This window comes from Falco punctatus (genome assembly GCF_963210335.1).
Source record: "Falco punctatus genome assembly, chromosome: 13".
NCBI lineage: Eukaryota > Metazoa > Chordata > Aves > Falconiformes > Falconidae > Falco > Falco punctatus.
In genome coordinates, this window is record NC_137593.1 from 11406400 (window position 1) to 11431583 (window position 25184).

The following is a 25184-nucleotide window of genomic DNA, read 5'->3' on the forward strand; positions in this document are numbered from 1 at the left end:
CCTTCCTGCAAGTTCTGATCTTACTACAGCTTAGCAGATCACTCAGGTCTCTTTTGGAGACTGGTGTCCAAGGCAGGACTAGCAGGGCCAGCTGGGGATGCTTCTTCTGACTGAGATCCATGAAGCCGAGCATGAAACTTCTCCAGATGCTACTAAAATGGCACGTGGCAGCTACCCCATGCGAGCAGGAGGGTCAGCAAGGAAGAAGTGACCTCCCCAGGGAAGACAAGCAATCACCCCGCTGGTCATATGTAGCCCATAACCAGAGTACTCCCAAGTGAGCTGCCCTGGTTTGGGGAAATGAAGAAGGAACTAGGAACTGCCCAAAGTCATTTTTCTGGGCCAGGTTTTCCAAAGCTTTCCTGCTAGAATATCAGGAAGCATCTCTGAGGTGAAATGGATAGAAATTATCTCAGGCACAGCTCCGCCTGGTCCTGTGCTTTGAGGAACAGGCACTGCACTGCAGAATTGCTAGAGAAGAAACAATAGAAAGCGCAAATTGAGCAAAAGTGTGGCTTTGGCCACTTTCAGCAATAATTCTGATCAGGACAAACTGAGGACTGCCTAAACCTCTTGTTGGCAGCTCTCAGCTAAGTGGGCTTTGGGCTTTCAGTAACAGAGCATCTCTGGTTACACCTCACCTGGGCTCTGAGCTCCCAGCACCACTCGGGCTGGAGCCAGCTCTGTGCGAGGAGACAAGGCCACGGGAAAGGAAGGAAGGAAAAGGGCTGGGAAGGAAAACAGCCTTGTTTGGACAGACTGCTGGGGAAAGCTGTGGGGTAATCAGGTATGGGAGGGTGACCTTTGACTATCTGGGGGGATGGGGTCCCACGGAATCTGCCTACCCAAAAAGGAAAGATCGCAGTTCCCAAAGATAGCGGTTTTCAGCTTTCTGTTATTTCAACCCTTCTTTCTCTGCTCACTGTATTCCAGACAAATAAAACACACCCTGCGTGGCTGGCTTAGCTGCCTCTGCTACCCACCAGTGCCAGCAAGGCCTGCATAACAGGGACTGTACACAGCTTGACCATCTGGGGCAATACTGTCAGGCCAGAGGATGCTGCTGTCACCCACAGTGACAAGAGGACCCCACTCGGAGAAATGTCAGGGTCAGGCTGCCATCACATGGAGAGACGTGTACCTAAAGGTCTCTCCCAGCAAACATAGCTCAAGGCAGCCGTGCTGTCACTGATGCGCAAAACCCTGCTCTTCTGCAGATCTGTCCTGCCGATGCACAGTCATGGCCAGCCAGGATGGGGAAGAGAGGACCTGTGATCGACACCCACCTAGGCCACGAGTCCTTACAGACCTCGAGTGAACAGCCAAGCTCTGGCTGTGTGGCCACCAGCAACACTCTGGCAACCTTTGCTCATTTGGTAGCATTCAGTCTCTGCAGGGAGCATGAAGCCCCCATGCAAAACCCATCACAAGGTGGAAAGAAAGTGGGTAAGGCAGGTAGAGGAGGACTAACCGAGCGCTGCCAGGAGGTATGCTGGGATGCAGAGACTGTAAGCTTCCTACTAAGCTTGAAAAGATTGTCCACACCCACTCAGTATCATGTAGTTGGGTCCTCTCTGCTGTTGGAGCCACAGGAGTGCTCCACTGACCACCTCCAGACACATGCTCACTTCTGCATGGCCATGCTCAGCTGCAAAGACACTTACACTCCCCAGTGTGTCAGTGCTTTGGGAGGTCTGCTCCGCAGATTTCTCCTCTCATGCTAAAGCTAATCTTCTGACACAGATCTCCAAGAATAAAACTCAAGTGTCCTTTCCCAGCTTTCCGCACACCCTACACTGCTGCTTCTCTCTGGTCCCACCTTCTCCAGCAGCCGCCCTTTCCTTTTGCCTTCATTCACTAAGCACAAAACCTCTGGCTACTTCTGAATTAAAGAAGGTTGCAGGGCAAGGCTGGGGGAAGGAGAGATGTCAGGAGCTGATCGACTACTTTATCAACTGTCCTATCTGACTTCTGCTACAGCAATGTCACGAGACATCCAGAGCCTCCCAGGTAGATGAAGCCCTACAAAACAAGCAGGCTTTTGCAATCCTCCCTCTGGCACAGCTTTAACTCTTAACCAATTTGATAGCATTGCTCCAACACTGCGTGCCGCTTTGAAGCTCCTTTCTGTGTGTCAGTGCTTCTTGTCAGGACACAAAGGCTTGCTGTAAACCCAGCAAACAAACTAATACCAAGACAAAGGAAAGGGCACTACTCCTCAAAATACCAGGTTTTATACCTGGAGGGGCAATGGGGGACTGAGGTTTCTTGGAGAAATGCAAGTGCAGGGTGACTCCATCACAAGGAAGGCTCATCACATCAAGGGATCTTCACCATTAAATATATGAGATCATTTCATTTTACAAGACACTGCTGGGCTTCACTGGGAGAGGAGGGGGAAAGGAAATTTCCCAGCACCTTACTGCAGTGTGATTTGGCTTGCACTGCCCCCTTCGGTTGCTTAGCCCTGGAGCTCACACGCTAATAAAGATCCCTTTCCACTTCAATAGCTTTGCACATAAAGAAATGTTCGGCATGGTGTGTGTGTGAACTCGATGGGAAAGGGAGCTGGAATGCAGCCATGCTGAGAACAGAGTGCTGCCTACCAGGCGAGCCCCATCAATAATTGAGATGTCAGAGGCACAGGGAGGTGTGTGAATAAGAGCTGTCAAAAGGAGTAATTGGGATCTGTGTGGATACAGTGATGGATAGGCTCGCTCACCACCAGACACAATTGCAATACACCCAAACAGAAGAGGAGCAGGGTGCTGAAATTCAAAGGGGCTGGGGCAGGCTGTTTGATGGGCAGGATGTTGCTGCCTCCGTGGAGGGGAGTATCCACCTAAAGTACCAAACGGGTGTGGGCACACTATCCCATGACTGGTCAATAGAGCAAGAGAATGTACTCACAGCACGTGGCTGATCCTTGGTAATGTTTGTTGGCACATACTGCAGGCTCAGGGTGAAGGTAATGCCACGTCCCTGAGGAAAGTCATCTGGGTGAAAGTCATCTCCTGCCCACAATCATCACTGGGCACTGAGAGCTGCGTGTGCATAACGCCTGTTTGTGCAATGGCTCCACTCTTTGGATTAGTGACATCCTCCTGCTCTCTATTCCTAAATCCTTGAATCCAGCAGAGGCTGCAGTTGGCTGACAGTGGGATTGCTGCTTCTTCCTCCACCCATCAGACACCAACATGCTGCTTCTAAACCCAAGGGTTCCCACACACACATCCCTGGCAGTGGTGAGCTGACACCAACCCAGCACACAGACATGGACAGACACAAAACACCAGGAAAAGCAAAAGGGCTCAGGGCAGCTGCCCTCCAGTGCACTGACAGCTCTGTGCTGCCTGACTCCTACAGGGACGTTGTTGGGGAAGCTGCCTGCATCTTGGGGCTTCGTCCACCAAGGCCAGAAAGAGGATTTCCAGAAAGGAGGAGCAGTGCTTAATGCTGTCATGGGCCTCCAGGCTTGCCTGGACTTCAGTGCAGCCAGCAGCCATCCTCATTTAAAGAAGGTTTTAAACCTGCATCAATTAGGTCATGCAATAAAGCCTGGTAGCTCCAACAAGGAGAGAGCATGAGGAGCAATCTTCTGGCTGCTGAAACACTGCCAGTACCTACATTGACTTGACTAGGAAAATTCTGCATGCCCCTTGAGCTTGGATCCCCCCGTTCCCAGCCTTGGCTCCAAGCAGTAAGCCTCTGTCACTAGATGAAACATTTTCCCTACACATGCACTGTATCAGAGAGGTATTATCGGTTTGGCTGAATAACCAGGTCAAAGATTTCAGATGTCCCAATTCTGGGGCAATGTAAGGGCATGCCTCGGCCAGTCTTGGTTGTAACTGTTCAAGGTAATTCCACCAGTGTGGTGGGGTATTCAAGCAGAAAGAGTTCACCCAGGGCAAGGAGGAGAGGCAGAACATGAGCCTCCAAGGCAAAAAACCAGGGGAGTAGACCTAAAGATTACACTGAGAACAGCTTCCTGAAAGGCAGGGGTTCTTTTCTACCTTTGGCACTCATTCCATTTTAACCCTACCTGCATGCAAGTCCAAAAAAACTGGTATCAGCTCCCTCTTGCAATAAAGGCTCCCCTCTCTCCAGCAAGCTCTAGAAAGCTTTTTAAGAATAAACTTAGTCATCAAGCAGGTTTTTATGCCCTGCCCAAACTTTGGTTTTGACCTGAAAAAAAATAGCCCTGAAGTCCTGACACTCACTTTTAAAACCACAAAAAACGAGCCATGCTCCAGTAACGTAATCACAGAGTTTTCTGGCACCTCATCCCTTAAAAATACATCCATCTGCCTCCACGCAGGCCATCAAACTCAATCTTGTTCACAATGGATTTCCCAATTCCTGCGTGCTGGAAGGACTGCAGCGGTGCTGGCTGTGCCGGCTGGATAGCCCGTACAGAAGCGCAGGCTGCAAACCTCACAGCTGTGTTTTCACTTAAAGAAGCTGCTCCTGAGACCAAAGCACTTCTTCCACAAGCTTTGCTATTTGTGCTGCAGTTCAAAATTGCTCGAGAAAGACCCTGGGTAAAGGCTGAAGAACATGTGGTAAGGACAAGATGGGGGTAATAAAGGAGAGACCAAAAGTCCTACAATGGAAGAGGAACGCAAAGAAACTTACCACCAGCTCACCTAGTTACCTCTCACATGGGGTTGGGGTGGCCCTTCCCTTTTGGCTTTGCAGACAGTGAATGTTTGGTCAATCTCAGCAGCTGGTTATGGGACTGCTGTTGCTACTGGTTGGAAGTCCTGAACTTGTCCTAAACTAGTCCCATCTCACCCACTGCCTCCTCAGTGAGACCCCTTCTCCCCATCCCTAAATGCACATTTTCCAGGTGAAGGTTTAAATTCTCTAGGAGGCTCCTGTAGCCATCCCTGCTGCCCTGTGTCCTCAGCACGGCCAATCCCCAGCAGACGGACAAAACCAGAGAGGTAAAATCAGCTGCCCTTTATAAGCCTGTTCCTTGGGGAAAGGGTGCTCACAAGGGGACACCACTGGCAGCTGCTCCTCTCCCCTCTTCCTGCTGCACTGTCACCACTCCTGAGACATCTTGACCCCCAAGCTGAAATGCAGAGCAGGTACAGGAAGGAATCAGCAAGGAACATGCTGGGCACATTCCACAGCCAGCCAACCTGCACGTCTGGAGCTCCTGGGTGTGAGAAGATGGTGTTGTGTTTGACAGAAACTCCTTGCCAACCTTGCCCCCTTTCACAGGACAGAAGAACAACTGTGTGTAAATGGGCAACAGAACAAAGGGTGACTTATTTTTGGGTGTGAGCCCTCCTCTCCATTCCTACTTTACTTTCCAGTTTTGAGGTCTCCTGTGCAGAAGGGTTCTCTCTTACTTGCAACAATACAACACATCACCTTGAGTTTTACTCATTCTGCGCTACCCAGAATGCACACAACTCTCTAATCTCTCTTCCTTCTCAGGACATTAGCCAGCAAACTACCTCTGTTAACAGACTACAAGATCTATACATGCGGCTAAAGGACAATGTCAACCCAAACCCTAGTTCAGACTAGGAACAGGAGCTGAAACTCATCTGAGGTATTACTCCAGCCTGACTCCCTCTGCTCATTTCCATTTTACAATCTCATAGTTTAGCCAGATGTTATTCCTCTCCTCTGCTGCTATCTGCATTAGACAACTGCATAAAATACATGCAAAGCCAGTGAACGCCTGACATGGGAAGATGCAAGATAGCAGACTGCTTTTCCCCCTTCTTAAACTGATCTCCCAGGACAGAGGTTCCCAGCCTGAGACCCAAAGCCACAATAAGCTATTACTGAATTATCCCACCGGCTGCAGCAGGTCTTGCTCTCCAAACATCTCCTCTGGGATGCAGCAAGGACCCTGGGGTCTTCCCATCACAGGAGTGAAGTCACCAACGCATGTTCCCCAGCACACACAAGGGCTGCTCTGCTGCTGCCTAGTGGCCTCCAAAACTTTCTCTGCTACAGGTGGTCGGGCAGTACAGCAAAAACAGAAAGAAGCCTGCCTGGATCCTTTGCAAAGACATGCAGATGCTGTCATCAAAATGGCAAGCTGGCATCATAACCTTGGCTTTCATTTCACATCTGCAAGTCAAAGCTGAAGAGCCTTTCTGGAAAGACAGGGCAGGAGACAACTTTCACCACTTGGCAAAAATATAAACTGCAAATGAGTTTATTTTTAAGCATTCACACTTGCCTGCATTGGAGGTTTCAAACACAATCCACAAAGAAATGGATCCAGATTTATTTAGAAAGAAGTGAATACTTCCATTCACTTTGTAATTTATAAGCTGGATGAGTTCATTCTCTAGATGCATGATTAGGAAACCACAGGACTAAAATACAGATTATACAATTGCAAAGGGTTTACATTGGTTGATTAAAAATACCTTCTTCAGAAGCTAACGAACTGTGACACTGCACTGCATGCTCTAGACCACTCGAGAACTGTCAATGAAGCTAAAAGTATTTTCTACACATACATCAATTTTAAAATAAAAGCAAAACATCACTAGGAAATGCCACATAAAAAACTGTGACACCAACAAGATACATGCCAAATCTCAATGCCTGGTTGTTTTCTGTTACTCCGGGCCTGTCTCCCTGCCTCTTTTTAAAGCACTCCCAGGTCCTGCACTTCTCCCAGCCCCATCGGTGCTCTGACAAAAGAAAAATTCACTGATTTCATCTTGTGCAATAACAGAGCCTTCACAAGCTGGGCTTGACCAACCTCAATAGAGATGAGAGGTTTTGGGCTGCAGAAAATTCTTGCGTTTTGAAGACTGATGAGGACTACAGCCTTTACAGGATGCAGGGGAACAGCGAGGTCCTGCCCAGTCCCAATGGCCCCTTCTTCACCTGGGGCATATGGAAATTCACTTGGGAAAGCAGGAATTTGGGACGATCAAGGCTCTAGTAAGAGGCTAGATTGCTATCAGGAATTTGAACCAACCCCAGAGACACCTCGGGAGGCAGGACTGACCCCTCTCAAAGCAATTAAGAGTTGCTGGCAAGTTTCCCTGTCCATGAAAGAAGTTGATGGCTGGAGGGCAGTACCTGGACATCACTTATCAGAGAGTTAAAATTCTCCAGGAGAGACCAGAGACCAAGAGCCAGAGGCCAAGGGAGCAGCACAGGGACCTGTAACTGGTATGAATAGGAACAGGCAAGACCAGGGTCTGCTGCATGGGAAGAGAGATGGGAAATGCAGTCGCTAACACTGCGCTGCCAAAGCCCACAGGCACCAGCAGCCAGTGCAGAGCCTGGGGAAGGGGAGCAAGACACCAGCAGCACCTGCCACCGACACCAAGAGAGATCCTGGGCCTCACAATCCCTGGCTTGTTGGAAAGCCAGGGGCTTTCAACAGGGGCTGGCAGAGAAGCAAATATATCCACTGCTCTGAAAATCCTGGAGCAAATAGACAAACCAAGCGAGTTAAAGTAACCATGAAAGAAAGGAAATATTTCTCACTATTAACAAGGAGAGAAACTTCAAGCGGACAGCTGACGTAAAATTTCCCCTAAGCTGACAAGTGTCAGCAGCCAAACAGACAGGCATTTCTGTGCAGCCACGGCACCTGCAGCCTGCCGGTCAGTCGTACCCGGGACCCCAGGGAGTCTGCAACACCAACACTGGCTTTGTCACAGACTGGGTGGTGTGGAAGTCCAAGTATATGCCATCTTGATCTGATGAAGAAAAGCAAAGCCTCATCAGAAAGAGATCCCTAAAGCATTTCTGTTCCAAAACGGTTTGTGAGAGCCTGAAAGACTTAAGAAAAGCAGTTAGCGTGTTCCATATTTGCTTTAGGTGAAAAACGACACAACCAAGTGGAAACCCTCTCTAAACTTGCTGCTTGGTATGTCATTATTAGAGGGTACTACAGGTAACTTATCCCCAACGGGTCATTATCCCCAAGTGCTGTTATTTCAGACAGCTGACAGTCATGTCTGAAAGCAGGTCTCAACTTACTGACCCTAGGTTTAAGCAGCCTGAAGTTTAGCTTCACACTTGGCCCTGCTATTTTGTGAGAGCCTGCGGTCAGTAGAAAATAGTGTTGCAGAAGTCGGCGACTCCCAAAGAGAAACCCAGCTGCTGATGGATGCACAGCTCTGCTAAGGAACACGGCACCACCGGGCAAACACGGCGCACGCCTTGCAGGCGGTTTCTTTAATGGAAGACAGGACAAGAACACCAGCAATAGAGAATGTTCGTTTGATGAAAAGCAAGAGGACAAACAGCCCTTCACAAAGCACTGGATGGTTTCTGAGAGCTGCCCCAGCCTCACACCGCTGACAAAGCACAAGGCAGTGGTTACCTGAAGGAGGATGGGACACCACACAGTCTTCAAATGGCTCAAGTCACAGGGAAAGGCAAGGTAAGAGCTGTGGGTGCAGACATGTCTGTGCATGTGGCAGGAGGAACAATTTCAGTGTCTTTTACCACAACTGCCCACAGCACAACTTCCCACCCCGCACCCCAAGAGCCTCGAAGGCATTTTACAGATCAGCCTATTTTGCGTCTTCCCTATGACTATTTTGTGTCTTCCCGTAACGTGCCCAGTCTCTGTCACTGCTGTTGGGAGAATACGAGGAGCCAAGGGCAGATCAAACACAGCAAATCCTATTTTCTTAAGTTTGTTAATGCTAACTGCTTCCCCTGCTAAGCCACTAATGGAGCTGTGAGAATCCAGGAGCACAGATTAATTCGGAGCCCAGGTACTGCCTCATGCCTGGAGGGATTTCCGTAGAGTTGCACTAGAAGACAGATGAAAGCTCGTAATACCCTCCATACAAGAGATAAACCCATTAAAATATGAACAGCCCCTGCGCAGACATGATAAGAGCTCTGCCAGGTAACAAGAGAGACCACAACAGTATTTCTAGGTTTAGTTATATCTGTAAGCCATTACACTCGATCAGAATACCCTGATCACACCACACTCAGTTTGATAGCCATGCCATTCTCCCCCGCCTTTTGGGGTGCTGCTGTGAAATACGTGGCAGTCCCAAAGTCCAGCCCAGCCCTAGCACTGCTGACTCAAGCTTTGCTCATTCTCTGGGGATGACCCTGCAGGCAGCAGGCAGCTGTGCCATGTCCTTGGCCAAACCTTCTCCCAAGACACTGTTAGCAGCACAGGATGGGAAGGCATCTCCTGCCATACACACTCAGGCCACTGCCTTCGGCAGAGCATCTTTTCCGCACACCGCGTGCCATAGAACATCACCCAGCATCCCACCACGGCAGTGCCAGCTCCCTCCTCCCTGGGCATAGGTGGGCTGCGTGCCGTGACCTCCTGCTCTCCCATTACTTCACCACATCTCACGGCATGTCTAAGCATGGTTGCTTGGTGCATGAGCAGGAGGAGATTCAAAGCTTTCCAAGGACATCCCTGCCCATTCCCATGAATAGATAGAGCTGCTGCTGTTAGCACAACCACCAGACTCCCTTGGGAAGGGGCTGGCTGTGGCTCAGTTGAATTCCTCTGGCAGTGACCTGCTCCCTGCTCGCACTTTCCTAGGGACCGCTCGGCTCTTCTGTCACAGGGAAAGAAGGAAGCAGGAGTGGACGGGGGCCAGACGACTTGTCCCAGCGTGCCCAGAGCCCGCTGGCAGCAGGACAGGCACCCTGCCCTCCAGCTAACCCACGGCCAGCCATCTTCTTCTGGCTCCAACGCAGCCGCACTTCAGCAGGGAAGCAATTTCTGCACATAGACACTTCAGAAAAGGCTCTGGCAGGGTTCACTCTGAAAAGGTGCGGTGTAAAATGTAAAGTATCTTTGTAAGGCCAAGTTGATGTCAGAGCCCGCGATGGTGCAGTCGATTCCCAGGCTGGAGTGCAGGGGGTAAGATCAGTGATCTTCTTCCAGCATTAATGCACAGCAGGCTGTTTATAACCCTCTGTTCCTCATTGCTATTTAACATATGTAAGGGGCTCAACATGGTTTATGTTCAGTAGTTGTGGTTTCCAAGCAGTACTGCATTTCCTCAAAATGAAGATACATAATATTTTAAAACTATTTTTAAAACTAGTCACTAATCTGCAACCTTTTACGTCATTCCTCCTTCCTTCTATCAAACCCAAACCATAACACACAGTCACAGAAGATCACCAGCGAGTTCACATGCAAGAACTCAGCGGCAAGAAACTCGTGTGTGCGCGCACACACACACAGAGGGAAACTCAAAACTGCAATTCAGTTAAATTGGTACAAGCTATGTTTAAGGTTTCAAAGGCATCCAGGATGTAGTCCACTGTTTAGAGTTGTGGGTACCAGTACGCCGTATGTGCAGAAGGAGAATCTAAGTGCTGAATCAAAGCATGAGGTATTTATTTAAGAATCTGCCTCAGCAAATGTAAAGAAATTTAAAAGTTTCCTGCCCCTGAGAGTTCAGCATTCTAGCAACCTGATTGTGTATCATCCGAAAATCTCATCACTGCCTTCCCTTGCCAGGACTGACCCCGCCCACTCCTAAAGCAAGTCACAGCACAACTGAACCTCTGATTGCCATTTTGAACGTACCCCTCCGCACAGCACAGTCAGCTGGGGCAGGGAAGTCCTAAAAAAAAAAATCTTCAGAAACTGGCCTTAAAAGACAGTCTGTAAAGCACCACTCCCTAGAAATGTCTGGCTTCTGCAGAGCACGGCAGCTTCTGCAAAACTCTCAGTTTTTTGCAGTAGTTTTGTGTAAATCAGACTTTTCAGTTTCCCACCTCAATAGACTTGGGACTTTGTTGGGTTAATTTTGTCTGGTCAGTCCTGGAACTGGAGTTGTCCATACCAAAGCGGTAAGTTTTAAAGGCAGAAACCAACACCATATTTTACAGAGACAGTCAAGTTCTTAAAATCAGTTAGTTATTCCAACAACATTAGAAGGAGACACACCATTTTCTCAGTCATTTTTCCATTTGTAGTATTTTGTTTTGGTTTTTTTTTTAAACCCATGAGCCTAATCCTTCATTTCTCTATGGAAAAGCTGGAAGAAAAAGATGACAAGGACAAAGTATCAGCCTTCTAGAGCATCCACTGCTTTCGTTCACCCTTTGGAGAGGTTGCTGGGTTTGTTGCTGAGATTATGTTTTTTAAATATACTCTGAAAGTAAATAAATAAATGAAAGTATCTCCACGCATCGGTATTCGCTTGTGAAGGAGACCCAGACAATGCACGGGAGGCTAGAAAGGAGCCAGTAAATTCTGAGGATGTAGAACAGGAGAGGGGATTAAGCCTGGTGATTAAATTAGGCGACGCATGAATACATTCCAATGCGCAACATCACTCAAGCACTGGACAAAACATATGGCAACAATGGAAAGCGCTGCCCACGAGGTCACCTTTAATATGATTAGGCATGGACGTCTGAAAGGAGATCTCCCAAGTTCTGGCATGCTAACTCTCCTTTGTGCAGGGCGGAGAAGCACCCTCTGAAAGCCTTTGAGACTCTGTGAACCCCACACAAACGGCTGCTGTGTGTTAAGGGATGTGCCCAAGTCCATTGAAAGCAGGACAAAAAAACCCCCGAGCCTCAAGGCCGGGTGATAGAGCCGAGAGCAGCTTTTGTTCCCTGCTCGCAGGGCACCAGCAGGAGCTGTCCCCAGGGTGTCCTGCCTGACAGCTGGGTCACCCCATGGGCTCTCCCGTTCCGCTTGGACTTTTCAACTCCACTGGCCTGCATTCACCGGCACGGCTCGCCTCTTTGAAGGGGGAGAAAGCACCTCATCCATCACTGACACGAAGGCAGTTAATTCACTTCTTTACAACTGGAAAGGCTTTTGCTGTGAGCAGGAGGGAGTGCAAGAGGAGTAATGAAACCCACAAGGGAGCCAAATGATGCTTTCCTCTGCTAGACGCCAGTGCTGGCAACACTTGCTGCTGGCACGGCCGGTGGTGGGTGAAAGGAGACTCTTTTGTGGTATGCCATTAGCTGTTTCCAACGCCTCAGTTCATGTTTACCACAGCCACTGTGTTACTTCACTTGGTGTTTTTTTTCCAGTCCTGTTGATTGTACTACAGAACTGATCGAGTCCATTTGGAAGCCCTGCTCACAGAAAGCAGAAACAAATTGCTTTTTGAAAGGACTGTTTTTTATTTCTTCCCTAAACCAAACCTCACTCTGCTTTCCATAAATCCAACCTAAGGCTGAAATCCCCACTTAAAGCTGAAGAGCAAAGGTCCCTGCTAGGCTTTGCCTGCTCTGGTCATTGCCCAGCTGTGCCACTGGCCCTCGGCGCAGCGGCAATGCCACCAGCCACGGGAGCACTGAGCTGCCCAGACTGTCCTAGAAGGCATCCCACACTCCGGCATTTTCCTGCACCACACAACACCGCAGCCATGTCAAGTACAACCCCGTTACAACAGCAGCCAGCAGGTTGTCTTGTCAACTGTAATGAGAAGAAACACTCGATGACATTAAAGATAAATCTTGTGTGCGTCACTGCATGAGTGCCTTGCTGTAATCGGGTGAGCCCTTCAGACTGCTGAACTCTACCCCAGAGGACCTTGGCACGCTCAGCCAAGCTCCTTGCAAGGTTTCTGCAGACCTTTAGTATTTCAGATTCCAAGCAATGACTAACTGGGGACATGTGAGGGACAAACCCGATGGCAAACTTCTTCCACACACTTTATATCTGCACAGCTGGATGGGTGAAAGTCATGGAGACAGCCCTAGGAGGAACTTGCTCTGGCTACGGGTCCCACCAGCTACAAAGGCTCAGTGACAAAGCAACCACAAACACAGTGCAGGACGGCTACCAGCTCCGCTCCTGCTATTGCCAGGAAAAGGAAAGGATCACCTCCTAAAGCCCTTTCCAGCTTTACATTTCCAGGATGCCATAACTGCAGCTCAAGCTTTGACAGAGCACATCCCAGCCATGGCACTGTCACGGCACTGACCTTCAGCAAGCTGTGAAATGCCTACGCTCTCATACCAAGGAGTCACCTTGGACCCTTCTAACAGATCTCATCCACTCTCATGGGATCTGCCAAGACTGAAGACCAAGCCAGTTTCTAACAAGACGAGGTAGTCTGGGCAGCTGCACACTAGTTCTAAAAACACTTGGGGCAGCAGCTCCATGAAGGAGGATAAGATTTTTTTTTTATTTTAGACACACAAAAACCCCCTTCTCCAAACATAACTCTTTCAAAATAAAAACTAATGAAGGTTGGGAGAAATGCCTGTGGTGGCACCCATTTCTTGGCTGTTTAAGCTCTTTCCAGCAAGTCTTCCTCCTTTGAAGCTACTTCACTTCAAAAACACTGATCCTCAGTGGTGGGTCCGAACAGCTACAGATCTACCAAACAGCAGGAGCAAGGATGAACCAGGCCTGGCAGCATACCACACCGAAGCTGTGCAACCAGCTGTAGAAGCTGCCTGCTTTTCAACAATTTTCCTGAGGGAATGAAGCCCAGATGATGTTACTTTGACCGACTGCTTGGGGCTTAGGGCAAGTCCTCTCTTCCCTGCAGTGCTCAGCTGCAGGCAGTAGCTGTGAACTCAAAAAGCCCAAGGCCATCAGGTTCACCCTGAGAAGTAGCCATTTCTCCCTACGAAGCAGGCACACAAGGGCAGGTTTAAGACACCTCCGTCTCCTGGATTTCTTCATCCCAAGAAGCACGTACAACACCTTGTTGATCCTGGCATGTGGAGACCAACTGGCTTCTGTGCTGGGCCTGACCCATGGAAACTCCATTTAGGTACTGTATTTCTACCCAGCCTCTCTCAGTGTTCATTCTCTGCTCTAGACTTTATCTTAAAACTTGTGGGACACTAAGCAATAGCATTCTTCCAGCATGGAGAACCTCAGAGGGTTTAATACTGTTTTGCACTCTTTTATGAAAAGACACACCTGTCTGCTATCTCAGCTGGTTGCAATGGCACCATATTCATGGTCTTTAAACTGATTTCAAGGAATCTGTACAAAGGATTGAGAATTTGAAAACAGCCAACCACACTGAAAAAGGATTTCAAGGTTGGTCCCCTGCACAAAGGCTGTTTGATAGCAGCATCCCTTGGTACCGCGTTACGGATCCATCAATACACCTACCTCTTACTCCTAACTAAACATGAGAAACCATTAACTCCCCAGCTCATTTAACGACCTGCATGTTGCCCACTGGCTTATTTTTTTTAAAAATAACTGAAGAGCAAGGCAATGTGAGCACAGTATTAAAGACTATCAACCATCACTTTCAGTAATGTTTGAAAATAATAAAAAACAGAGCTGAAGTAAAAATTCAAAACCTCAAAGTAATTTCAACCATACATACATGAGAAGGGAAAAGTTTATACATGATGCAACAGAAAAAATGACTCACTTTCCAAAATGCCAAAGCCTGTTTTAGTTCATTCTGTCTTCTATACCTGTTAAACACATCACTGACAGAGAAAACATTTAAGAAATCGCATTTTTTAAAACCCTGTTTTAACTATTTAAGCATTTTATTTCCTAGTATTGCTGGTCAGGCTCTAACATGCTAATCAGAAGCAAAGTGCTAGCTGGATCAATGGGGTTTCTTCTCAGAAAAACAAGGAGAGCCTTGAGATTAAAACAGAGACCTTGAAATTGAGGTGAAACTGCAGCCTTAAAGCTAATGCAAAACCTCCTGTTGATTCATGGGACTAAGAATTTCTCAGTCAGAGGCTGATTTCACCATTGCCGTGAGACACCCAATAAGCTACAGCTCTGCAGTCCCCCAAGGTCAGCAGGATCAGAGGGATCAAACCCATGACATGGCCCGTTTACTTCAATTGTCAAAGAAGGCGCAAATTAAATTTTGTTGTATTCAGGCTAGATTGTGGGGTTTTTGTAAAAAAAAACAAGAGTGACTGTTTGGTTAGTTTGGATTTATGTGACAGAAACAAGTTTTTCAAGTCCAGTTAATGGAATTACCCACAAAACCCCCTTCATGGTTATTCTGCATGGCTTGTTTCTTCCAGATGTCTGAAGTCTCCCAAACCACTCCAGTCCAACAAACTCTTCAGGCTACTTTCTCACTGCCTCTTGCTTAGTTTTCAAGTGACATCAATTTAATGGTTGCCCATCACAGATGGGCAACAGACTGTCACCAGTTTGGCTGGTAACTAATTAGCACAAATGCAATATATCTGCTACCAGCCTAGATCCACACTGAAGAATGTATTTCCTTCAGAGGGTGAAGTTTAATAGTCCTGTCAGGTTTTAAGGCATTGACAATACAACAACTTGTGAATACGTATCTTTAGGGAGAGATGGGTGTTTGTGCCTCAAGAGGGAAGCAGGAAGCAACAGCGAACCACAGGGTCTCCCACAACTGAACGCAGCACTGCACGAAGAAGGAGCACGTTCAGGAAGGAGGTCTTTCTCAAATCTCAAATATGGACAAATCTCAGAAACAAGTGCAACGTGGACCAACAACCTTACCTGAAACGTGCTTCACACTCCCACTTTACACAATTACGTATTCAGGGAAAATCTACACCCTGGATTATGCTCGTAAGCTTGAACAACTTCCTTATTACCATATGATGTAGAGAAGGGCAAGATAAGCAATCTAGACTACTCAAGACAGATTCAAAGCCACTTGCTTTCAAAACAAAACCAAGACGTTGCTCAACAAACTGTACTCCCAATGAATCACTGCAAACTTTTAGCAGGGCATATAATTTCAGGAGATGTGGGCTTAGACTTGGAATGTTTAAAGATAAAACCTGAAAGTGGACTTCAGCAAGTGCTGGCTTCCTCAGATGGGGCAAGATCAGCTCTGTCCTCTGCTCAGCTGCTGACATTTTGGCTAAGACTCTTGCAGCCTCATTTCAGAGGGCCGTGGAAACCACAGGTGCTTTCTGAGCTTCTTTGTACTTCAGCATCCATATGCTATGGATGAGAAAAGATAAAACATCCCAGGACTCAGAAGGAGTGATCATGACATAGACACCTGATAAAAAAGAGCTGTGGTCATGGAAAGTAAGAATTTTTTCCCCCTCTCACTTTGGAAATGAGAAGTCACAGAACTGCAATGTCTGAATCTTTCATCTCCTTCCAAATATTGCCTTTTATCATCATACAATTAGCCTTTCTTCCACTTACTGTTAGGTGAAACAGAACTCGCTCTGACAAAGAGCTGCTACATCTTCACCTATGGCAGATGGAACACATTTGAAGTTACATCACTCAACACCCAGTGACTCCATCTAAAGAGAATGATGGATTAGCCATGCAGTCAGCTATAATTAATACCTGAAAAAAACCCTTGTCAAGTCTCTTTTCAAATACGTGATAAACGGAATCTGAAACAACAAGAGACTTTCTGATGACGTCTGTTCATCACCAGGGAAGAAAAACACCATCAACTGGAGGGCAAGACTCTCAGAGCAAGGATTGTTTCCTCAGTAGAAAACGTAAAATAAGAATTTCCTCCCAGCGCTTACCCCATTGCACCTCTACGCAAACATTTCCCTGGGTTTTATCTGCCTTGCTATCAGAGACATGGAAGAACCAGTTTGTTTCTGCCTCATTGAGAACCAGTTTTTCCACCCTCAACCTCTTTCAATATAACCAGCAGAAGCCACTACTTCTCTGCCTACCAACCGCACAAACACCAGTGAGTGGCTTGCTCAGCTGGATCAAGCTCTGAATTCTCTGATCTTAGCTATCAGCTTCACGTTTGGGACACATTCCATCACACCAAGACACCACCTGCCACGGATGCCCTCTTTCCCCCCTAGAGATGCTATTTGGCACTGTCTGAGGTCCCTGTAAGCAAGCGACCCCAGGCTGCCTACCACACAAGCATGGGCAAGACCCATCAGTGTCCCGCTACCCCAGAAAACCAAGAGATGTCTACTTCACGTGTGAATTTGGAGTACCTGCAAACACTTTCAACCCTACCTGCACGTCAAGATGTGATAACTGCCAGCTCACCCCTGCCCCCACAATAGCTGACCACCAACTGGATTCAATCGATAGGAAAAGCCATGCAATTCAGAAGGTATGACTAAGTCCTGCCCACTGCAACTTCGTCCTATGCAAGCAAGAGAGACTCCCATGGGACAGCGGCACACTGGCTCGGCCCTGGCACGTGCAGGCAAAGCCTGAGAGCTGAAAGGACTGGGGAGAGGGACCACTTGTGAAACAGGATGATTCCTTCTGCGTTGCAGAGACATGCTGGCCACAGCTCAGCCCTTCACGCTGCTGTGGCTTTTTTCTCTGCTCTGCACATGAGAAGTACCCGCTAGGAACTGGGATAAAAAAACCTGACCTGAACTAGGCCAGCAATAAACAGCAGAAACAAAAAAGCACCAATTTTTATTCAATAGCTGTCAGTAATAAATGTGAGAGGAAGAGAACGGTCAGCGTTGGCCTGAGGTGTGGGATTTGGCCTGGGAATTAGAAAAGGCTGTCCTGCCAGTTCTGCCATAGACTCACTGCATGAGCTCAGGCAACTGCTTCACCTCTTCGTGCCATTCCCATCACCTGGAAGGATGGAGCCAACCTCCTCTCTGATACTTGCTCTTGAGGCCGGCAGACGAAAGAAGCTGCTGCTGCGTCACAAAGCATCACAAAATTAAAGCGTTAAGACCCCTTCTTTCTTGAGAAGTTTCTGAGCTTGCAGGTCTGTGGAAGATTTAATAAAACTCAAGGGTTAAGCTGTTCAGAAGAAAAACACTCATACATGACTGGTGAATTTGAGTATCTGAGCTAGTGGCTGGAATATTTACTCCAGGAAGAATAAAGTCATAACCAACTCTTGCATTACTGATGGTAAATTAATGCCAGAGCACCACTGTGTGGGGAGCTCCTTCCCAGCCATGTTTGCCCAGACATCTGGCTGCAGTGGCTCCCAGCACGATGCTCTACAGCCGAGCCCGGTGCTCCAGCGTCCGACTCCCCCCTCCTGCCAGAGCCAGCTCGACCACTTCACCACCTGCTCCTGCTGGGACACAGCTGCTCAGCTCTAAAAGAATGATTGGGGAACGGCAGGACATGTGTGAGGACATCAATCCTACTCACACCCCTGGGAGGACTTCATTAAAATCCCAGGGCAAGACATTATATTTGGAGGGCTTTCTACTCAAAATCCTGATTTAATCAAAATATTTTAAAACCTACTGGCAACGCAAGAAGAAAGATGCTCAGCCAACACAGACCCCCTCCATAACACGATCCCACAACTCCTCCTTCCTGTGCACGTCCCCAGTGCATGAGCAAACTGCCTGACCTGAGCCATTAGCTGTTCCTGGTGACAACGGTGACATTTCATGTTTGCCTGCGAAGTACCATATCCCCCTGCGATATTGTAGGCAAGACATTTCCAAAAATCATTCCTACTTCATTAACACACCTTTGCAAATGCATTTCGATTACTCCTATGGGGAAGCGCAGTATCCCCCGGTAGAAAGGTTTGGCCTTACATGCTCATTTTGACGTATTAACTGAGACGATGCAAAAGACATAAAATCCCCAAAGGAAATTAATCTCCAAATATATCCAACATCCCCCCCAGCTGCCTTATGTATCATGCAGTATAAGCAACTCTCCATTACGATCGTATAGCACCTGCTGTCCCCATTCTGGATATCAGTGATGTCTCTTTAACCAGACATCAAAGAGAAGGAGCAGACAATGGTGGAATTGTGATAGGAAGTGAATAGTGAAAGCTCCTTAGTCTGCATTTCCATTTATCTTACAGCACCGCACGTACAGACCACCCTGCCTCTGCTGTCACATTCATGTACTGTTGCTGCAACAGCCTCTTTAGGGAGGTATCATGGCAGTTTTCAGGATCTTATAAATGAGTCTTTTGGATTTTCTTTTGGGCCAAAACAAATGCCAAAGCAGGTACACACCTCAACCTACCCTGAGGAAACCAAATCTGAGATGGATTTGGTACCAATGTCAAATCCTAGGTGATGAGCACCAGAACTTTCTCTCTGAAACTGGCCAAAAAAACAACGAAGTGATACTCCCCAAGAGATGAAGCCAAGAGTCAGTTTGGAGCAAAGCCATCTACAGCTCTGCAGAAAGGTGCATGCATTGAGAGTGTGCAGGGGCAACACATACAGCAGCCATGGCCAGAACACCTGAGGATCGCACCACGGAGTCTTCAAGCCAGGATGGCCTTCCTGCCCCAACAACATTTTAAGACATAAATTCAGACCATACTAATAGGGAAAATGTAGGCACATTCCGTTAAATGATGTCTATACAACATTACAGCCCTTTGCTCTCCCGTCCAAAGAGTTCTGCCAACCCAAAGTGCCTTCAATTCATATATTAATATATTGCATCTTGTGCACAATGGCTGTTTAACCATGGTAGAAATATGTACTACTTCTACAAGAAAAGACCTGAACGCTTACTATACAGATATGAGGCAGGAAATACGACAAAACGATTTCCCATAATTATTTCCAGCAGTCATTCATATTGGAACATTTTAATGGTGATAGTAATTAATCTGTGGCTCTTGAGATTTCCAATTAAATGGCATTAGCAGGAGCAACTATCTAAAAATACATGTTTCTGTCCTATCACATTAGCCACAACTAAATATGAAATTTCCCAACATAGTATCACACCCTGCGTGTACAGTGTCCTTCCTCCTCCTCGTTTTCCGTGTGTGAATGGCTTGAGTCAACTTCTCAAAGCTGTTTGCATCAAGTAGGCAGAGGCAATTCTGAGAGCTTCAACGACTCTTCAGAAACTGTTAATACATCCCAGTATGCCACATACCTCAGTGTTTTGGAGCTAGTATTCTGAACGCATTCTGGTGTTCGGGGTCTTTGTGATTGTTTCCCTATGTTTCCTGCAGCAGAAATACTCTAATACTTCAGGAGTCCCACCAATCTTTTAATTAAACAAAGCTATTCTCAAAGATCACTTACTTCCTTATCCCCTGCAGCCACAGGACAGGACTGTAGGTAAGGTCTCCAGTGTGGTACAGAGATATCACAACACAATTTTTACTACCTTTAAGTTACTCAAAATAATAGAGACCCACAGGGAAAAGCAACCCTTGCTCAGGCAATGAGGCAGTGATACGGCATACAGGCTGCGAGCAAGCAGAAGTGAGACCATTTCACTAGCAATTCAACCCTTAAATTTGCGTAACATTCTCATCTTTGCAATTTTTATCCTTTTATTCTTCCCTTTTCACACACACACCTGCAAAGCTGAATGCCTGTTGCGCAGAAAACAAGGAGAGAAGCTATTTTAGCAAACAATTCAATGCCATTAACTGGTTTAACACAAATGCACTTCGGGTTGTTCTCACGCTGAACTTTGGTCAATGCCAATGTTTTGAGCACCCAGGTGTAAGTGCGCTGGCAAAGGCAGAATCACCGGCACAAAAGCCACTGCTCAGCTCACAGACAGTTGTCATAGAGACAGATCAGCATCCCGGGGTATTCTCATTTTAAATATGCACAGAAATCCTTTTAAACCTGTCTTCTTGTAGGCATCTGTCCTCGTGATTCATTTATAAACTGCTGAAGCCAAAAAGAGAACCATTTATCAGCAGGTCTCCTCTAGGCAAGCTGGAGCTAAGGAGCTTTTCTGCAAACGACGGTTTTTGTTGAAAGCAAGTTTCTATCTGATTCTCTGGCTAGTGTTTCTAAAAGCTGTGGTTTGGGGAAGTGATCCAGCTTCAAAGTAACCTGGCCAGGAAAAAAAAGGAAAGTTGTGGGTTGTGCTCACTTTGGTTTTTAAACCAGGTCAGATCCCGGCTCCAGTTTATAGTGTGGGTGCACCACGAGCTGTGAGAGGACAGCACAGGGGTGGCATTTCATGGTCCTGGGCAGGAAGGAGTGTGGCGGGGGTAAGACAATGTAAATATCTGAACATATTTTCTCAAAGTCACAGTACCAGGCACCTCTTGCCTTTACAACTAAAAACTGCAGCTCTAAATGAGAAGGAAAAGAAATACATTAATCTCTGTCTGTGTGGACAAAGTTTCATAAGCTCCTTAGCCGCTGAAGGTGCAAAGACTTTAAACCTCTAAAACTCAGTGATCAGCTGCCTTCTGGAGCTAGGAGGCTGGCAGGCAGCACAGGAAACCATATTCTATGGAAAAAGCCCCAGAAGGGGCCTATGCGGACAGCAAGATCCCATGGAGTGACAGATATGCAGCTCTGGTTGCAAAGAAGGTCCGCAGACCCAAGGTCCAATGCAGCAGGATTCCCCTACAGACCTCTGCAGAGGCATGAAAGGAACCGGGGTGGGGAAAGAGCGACAGGTATGTAGGTTGCCACGGCCTGGACCGAACTGAGGCAGGAATTCAAAATTACACAGCCCCAAAGAGACACATATACTGCCACTGAATCCACAAATCCTAAGCTTTCAAGACCATGTGCTACCTCTGTAATTTGTCTCAAGGTCTTCTGCGTGACCCTGATATGTAATTCCCAAGTCATTAAAAAAATAAAATATATTTTTTATTTGTTGAGCTACGGAGATTCCTGCTACTAAAATTACTGCTAAAAGATGAAACCATGGGTGAGCAGATGCCGCTCTCACACTAGGTCATACAAATTCAGCAGCAACATTCAAACAGAAAACATTCTGCTCACCACGGCACAGCCAGCCTGACACTGCTGCATCTTACTGGAGCCATCCGATGCCAGCTGCAAGGAGTTCCCCGGTCAGCCAGTATTTCTGCTGTTATAAATACATGCTCATGAATGGCTTCATCTGAGAGATGTTCTTAGTTTTGGGAAATAAATCCTAAATTATATGGATACTATGGGCTAGATCCGTATCATTCCAAAGAGGGAACTGAGGCAGACAGGGAGCACCACCCCAAGGCCAGCATAGCCAGTGGCAAAGCAGGATGGGAGATTCTTGCCCCCTTGGTTTTCTTAATAACAACAGGAAGCACAAGAGCATATTACACTGAAAAATGGCAGGGTGGAAGTAAGAAAAAAATCCATCACTGTTCAATCAGGAGTGACCCCAAGGCAGGAGCTCTCAAGCATAATGCAATATATAGGAAGAGGGCTCACATCCCCTGGAAAAAAAGCAGCACAGAAGTCATCCATGGCCAGCCACCCCCTCCCTTAAGACTGTGGGATGATCATTTCCTTCAGTCACATACTTATTTGTAATCTGATAATTCATTGCCCTTAGCTTCCTGCTGGAGTTTGTCTTCCATTGTTCAGGATTTACATTACTCACAGGAAATCAGTGAGAGGTCCAGCGATTAGAAAGGTGTGTTTTCCATTCGGACCCACCCTTGCTCGCTCACTTGGGGCTGGAAGTCGGACCCAGCGCACAAGTGCATCCGTGGGAACTCAGGGAAGCAGGGGAGCAAAGGCAAAGGGACTCATCTCCTTAAAAGCTGCAGATTGCTTTGTCCAGCCATACACCACTGGCCACCTCCACACACCTGTCCCTCACATACTGTTTGTACTCAGGCCTTACCGTAACTGCTTCCATCATGTGCTGGGAGGGTGTAGTTTATGAAAATACAACTATCAAGGCAGTACTTGAACAGAGCAAGTACGGTTAAAGTGTCCCCTGCACTAAAATACACTTCCTTCTCGAAGACCATTACTTCTCGCTGACACTCTTGCCAGCGAGAAAGATTCTGCACAGGACAAAGTGCCACTTGCGAGATATAACTCACTTTATCACGTTGATTAGGAACTAGGCTGAGCAGGCATCAGCCCTCTCTGATGCCCTTAGCAGTGGCTTTTAACCTGGGTCTCACAAATGATGCTCCAATATGTTCTCTTTAACAGCTCCTCTGTAATGGCAACAGAGCAGAACAAAACACCGCTAATCTTTTATGGGGTATCACCAGAACAGGATGCTTCCCCAGCCAAATCTTCCCATTGAAAATGTCACAGCTGTTTTAAAACATATTTTCCCTGAGGTTAGTTTGATAACAGGTACTCGGGCACACATGGTGACTGCTCAGCACTACACTGTAGTGACTTGTGGAACGCAGCTGGTGACCTTTCTGGACCACAGCTCCCAGTCACTGTGGACTGTTGTTCCAGCCCAAACATCTCCAAGGCTTCCCAGTTAGCTCATCAAGTGCAAAGGCTGGATTTTTTATGTTTCTCTAGCATTCAGAGCGTGCTTGGGAACAAAAGCCCAGCTTATTAGCCATTGTGTGATAAACCTCAGAGAAGGAAGCCTCTGTTCTGAAAGAGGTTCAACAAAACTCTGCATGACTTCAAAGTGGGAGTCTGATTTCCAAAAATTACTTGAATATAATTCTAAGAATTATTTCCTTTGAGCAAGGAGGGACCTTGAGCAAATGCCCTTGCTCCAGGGTCACTTTTATGTGTCTAGCCAGTCCTCCAAGTCCTCCTATAACAGATGTAGGCAAGATGGCCTCAGGCACCACCGTGCCTACAACAGTAAGTTTACCCTAAAGTATAACCCCGATCTCCTCTAGTGGAATTCAAGATACAAATGTGTCATCTTGTCCATCTTAGACATGGGTAAAAGCACATTGCCTCCTCTTCACAGCAGCTTCGCCAGACTAAGCCACGTGCTCTACTGGGGAAGGTCACTGATTACAGACACTCCTTGATCTCGTTGCTCTGTAATGATTTCTTTAAAACTAGACTTTCCTGCAACTGGAGACCACGCTACAATGCTGAGTAAAATGTAAGGGTTACAACATACCTCTTACATACAATAGCCCTGTTTACATATTTCAGTACGCTAGCTTTTTTCTCAGCAATACCCTTATGTTGACTCATGCTCATTTTGCACAACGGAACAATAGAGCTTCCTTATGTTAGGAAACCATTTTGTCTCCTGCTCAGGAAAGCCACTGGGTTCTACAAATTACTGGAACCTCCTACCCCAAAAAACTGTCCGAAGCCATCTCAGAGCAGCTGAACCTCAAATGCAAAAGTATTTTTGCTGTGATAATCTAAAATATCTGGATCTACTTGTAAAATAGAAGTGACACACACCACAGCTGATATAAGATTATTTAAATCACCCCAGACAGAAAACCCCCTTGCTAGTATTTCTTTCTCTGAAACACACCCAATACTTCTAAGTACTAGCTTAGATAACATTTAGTCATCTTCCCTGCACAAAGAATTGCTATGAAAGCTGTGGAAAACATGAGTATTGCAAGCAGAGAAACAAATGTGAGGATGAGCCTTTCACAGTGCAATGTGCACTAAGGGTATCTGAACTGCCTGACAATGAATGACACCGTCATGATTTGTTTCACTGTATGAGTTACCCAGTCCACCAGGCTTTAGGATTTTGAAAAATGCTGAAAGATGAACCGCTCCTTGAAAATCGGGGACTTTTCCTTTCGATCCTACTTTACTTAGTGCTTTTGGTACTTAAGTTGATGCTGCTCTTAAGATGCTGGCACACAAACCTGCCTTTCTATTCCAGCTGTGACTTTTCCCTGAAGTGTTTTTAGACTGATCAGGAAATTCTTCGGGAGTACAATGTGAAATTGCTTCAGTGGAGCAGAAGCCCCTTTCAGGGGCCGGACTACACTCACCTGGTCTAAGCGCAGAGCGCCATCGATGAAGCGCTGTTTGCGGAGGTGCTGGGCAATTTGATGAAGGTTCAGTACAGCTTGCTGGATCTCGGCTATCGAGTGTTGAGGGGAGACAGGGGGTAGTTCTTCAGGTGAGAACACCTTCCCAGGGCTTTCAATCATACTCTGCGCATGGTCGTAGCTTAGCTTCACACAGGAGCAGATGACTGTCCGCCCAAACCATTCATCAAGGATCTGCAAAATTGGAAAGTCATCTGAGGACTTACTCTTCCACTGTACAGAAGTTTGGGAAGTTGTACAAACACTGGAAGGAACACCACCAGACCTCATCACTGACTCTGATCTTCAAGTGAAGATCTCCTCATACTGAGACTGCCAGGCCTTTTGCCCGTATAGATTCTTTAGTGTCTGGTAACATGTATGTGCACATTGTATTGTGCATATACATAGGGAACTGCTTGGATTTCCCTGTTCTACCTGGTTTCCCTCTTTCATAGAGCTCAAAGAACTACAGCCTGCTCGGAGTTGGAATCAGGCAGTTGACTCAAAGGTTACTAGGTGCAGGAGTGGCAACAGGCAACGCACACGAAAGAAAGGATCTCCTATCCAAACCACAGCAGACTGTATTCCATCTCTTTAATTAAAAAGTGTGGCTAGCAGGCCATGAGGGGTTGGCTTTAAAATACCGCTTTCAGGACTACTGCAGGAACC

The 25184-nt window shown here is 47.0% G+C and overlaps 1 protein-coding gene across 3 annotated transcripts in view; it reads right to left on the bottom strand.

Annotated features, from left to right (window-relative positions):
* The window catches only part of DIS3L2 (DIS3 like 3'-5' exoribonuclease 2), a 195092-nt gene that overhangs the window by 45280 nt on the left and 124628 nt on the right, over positions 1 to 25184 (bottom strand). For all 3 annotated transcript variants that reach the window (XM_080409894.1, XM_080409895.1, XM_080409896.1), the window contains one exon: positions 24474 to 24707. In XM_080409894.1, coding sequence (XP_080266020.1) covers positions 24474 to 24707 — 234 coding nt within the window. The remainder of the gene's footprint in view (positions 1 to 24473; positions 24708 to 25184) is intronic.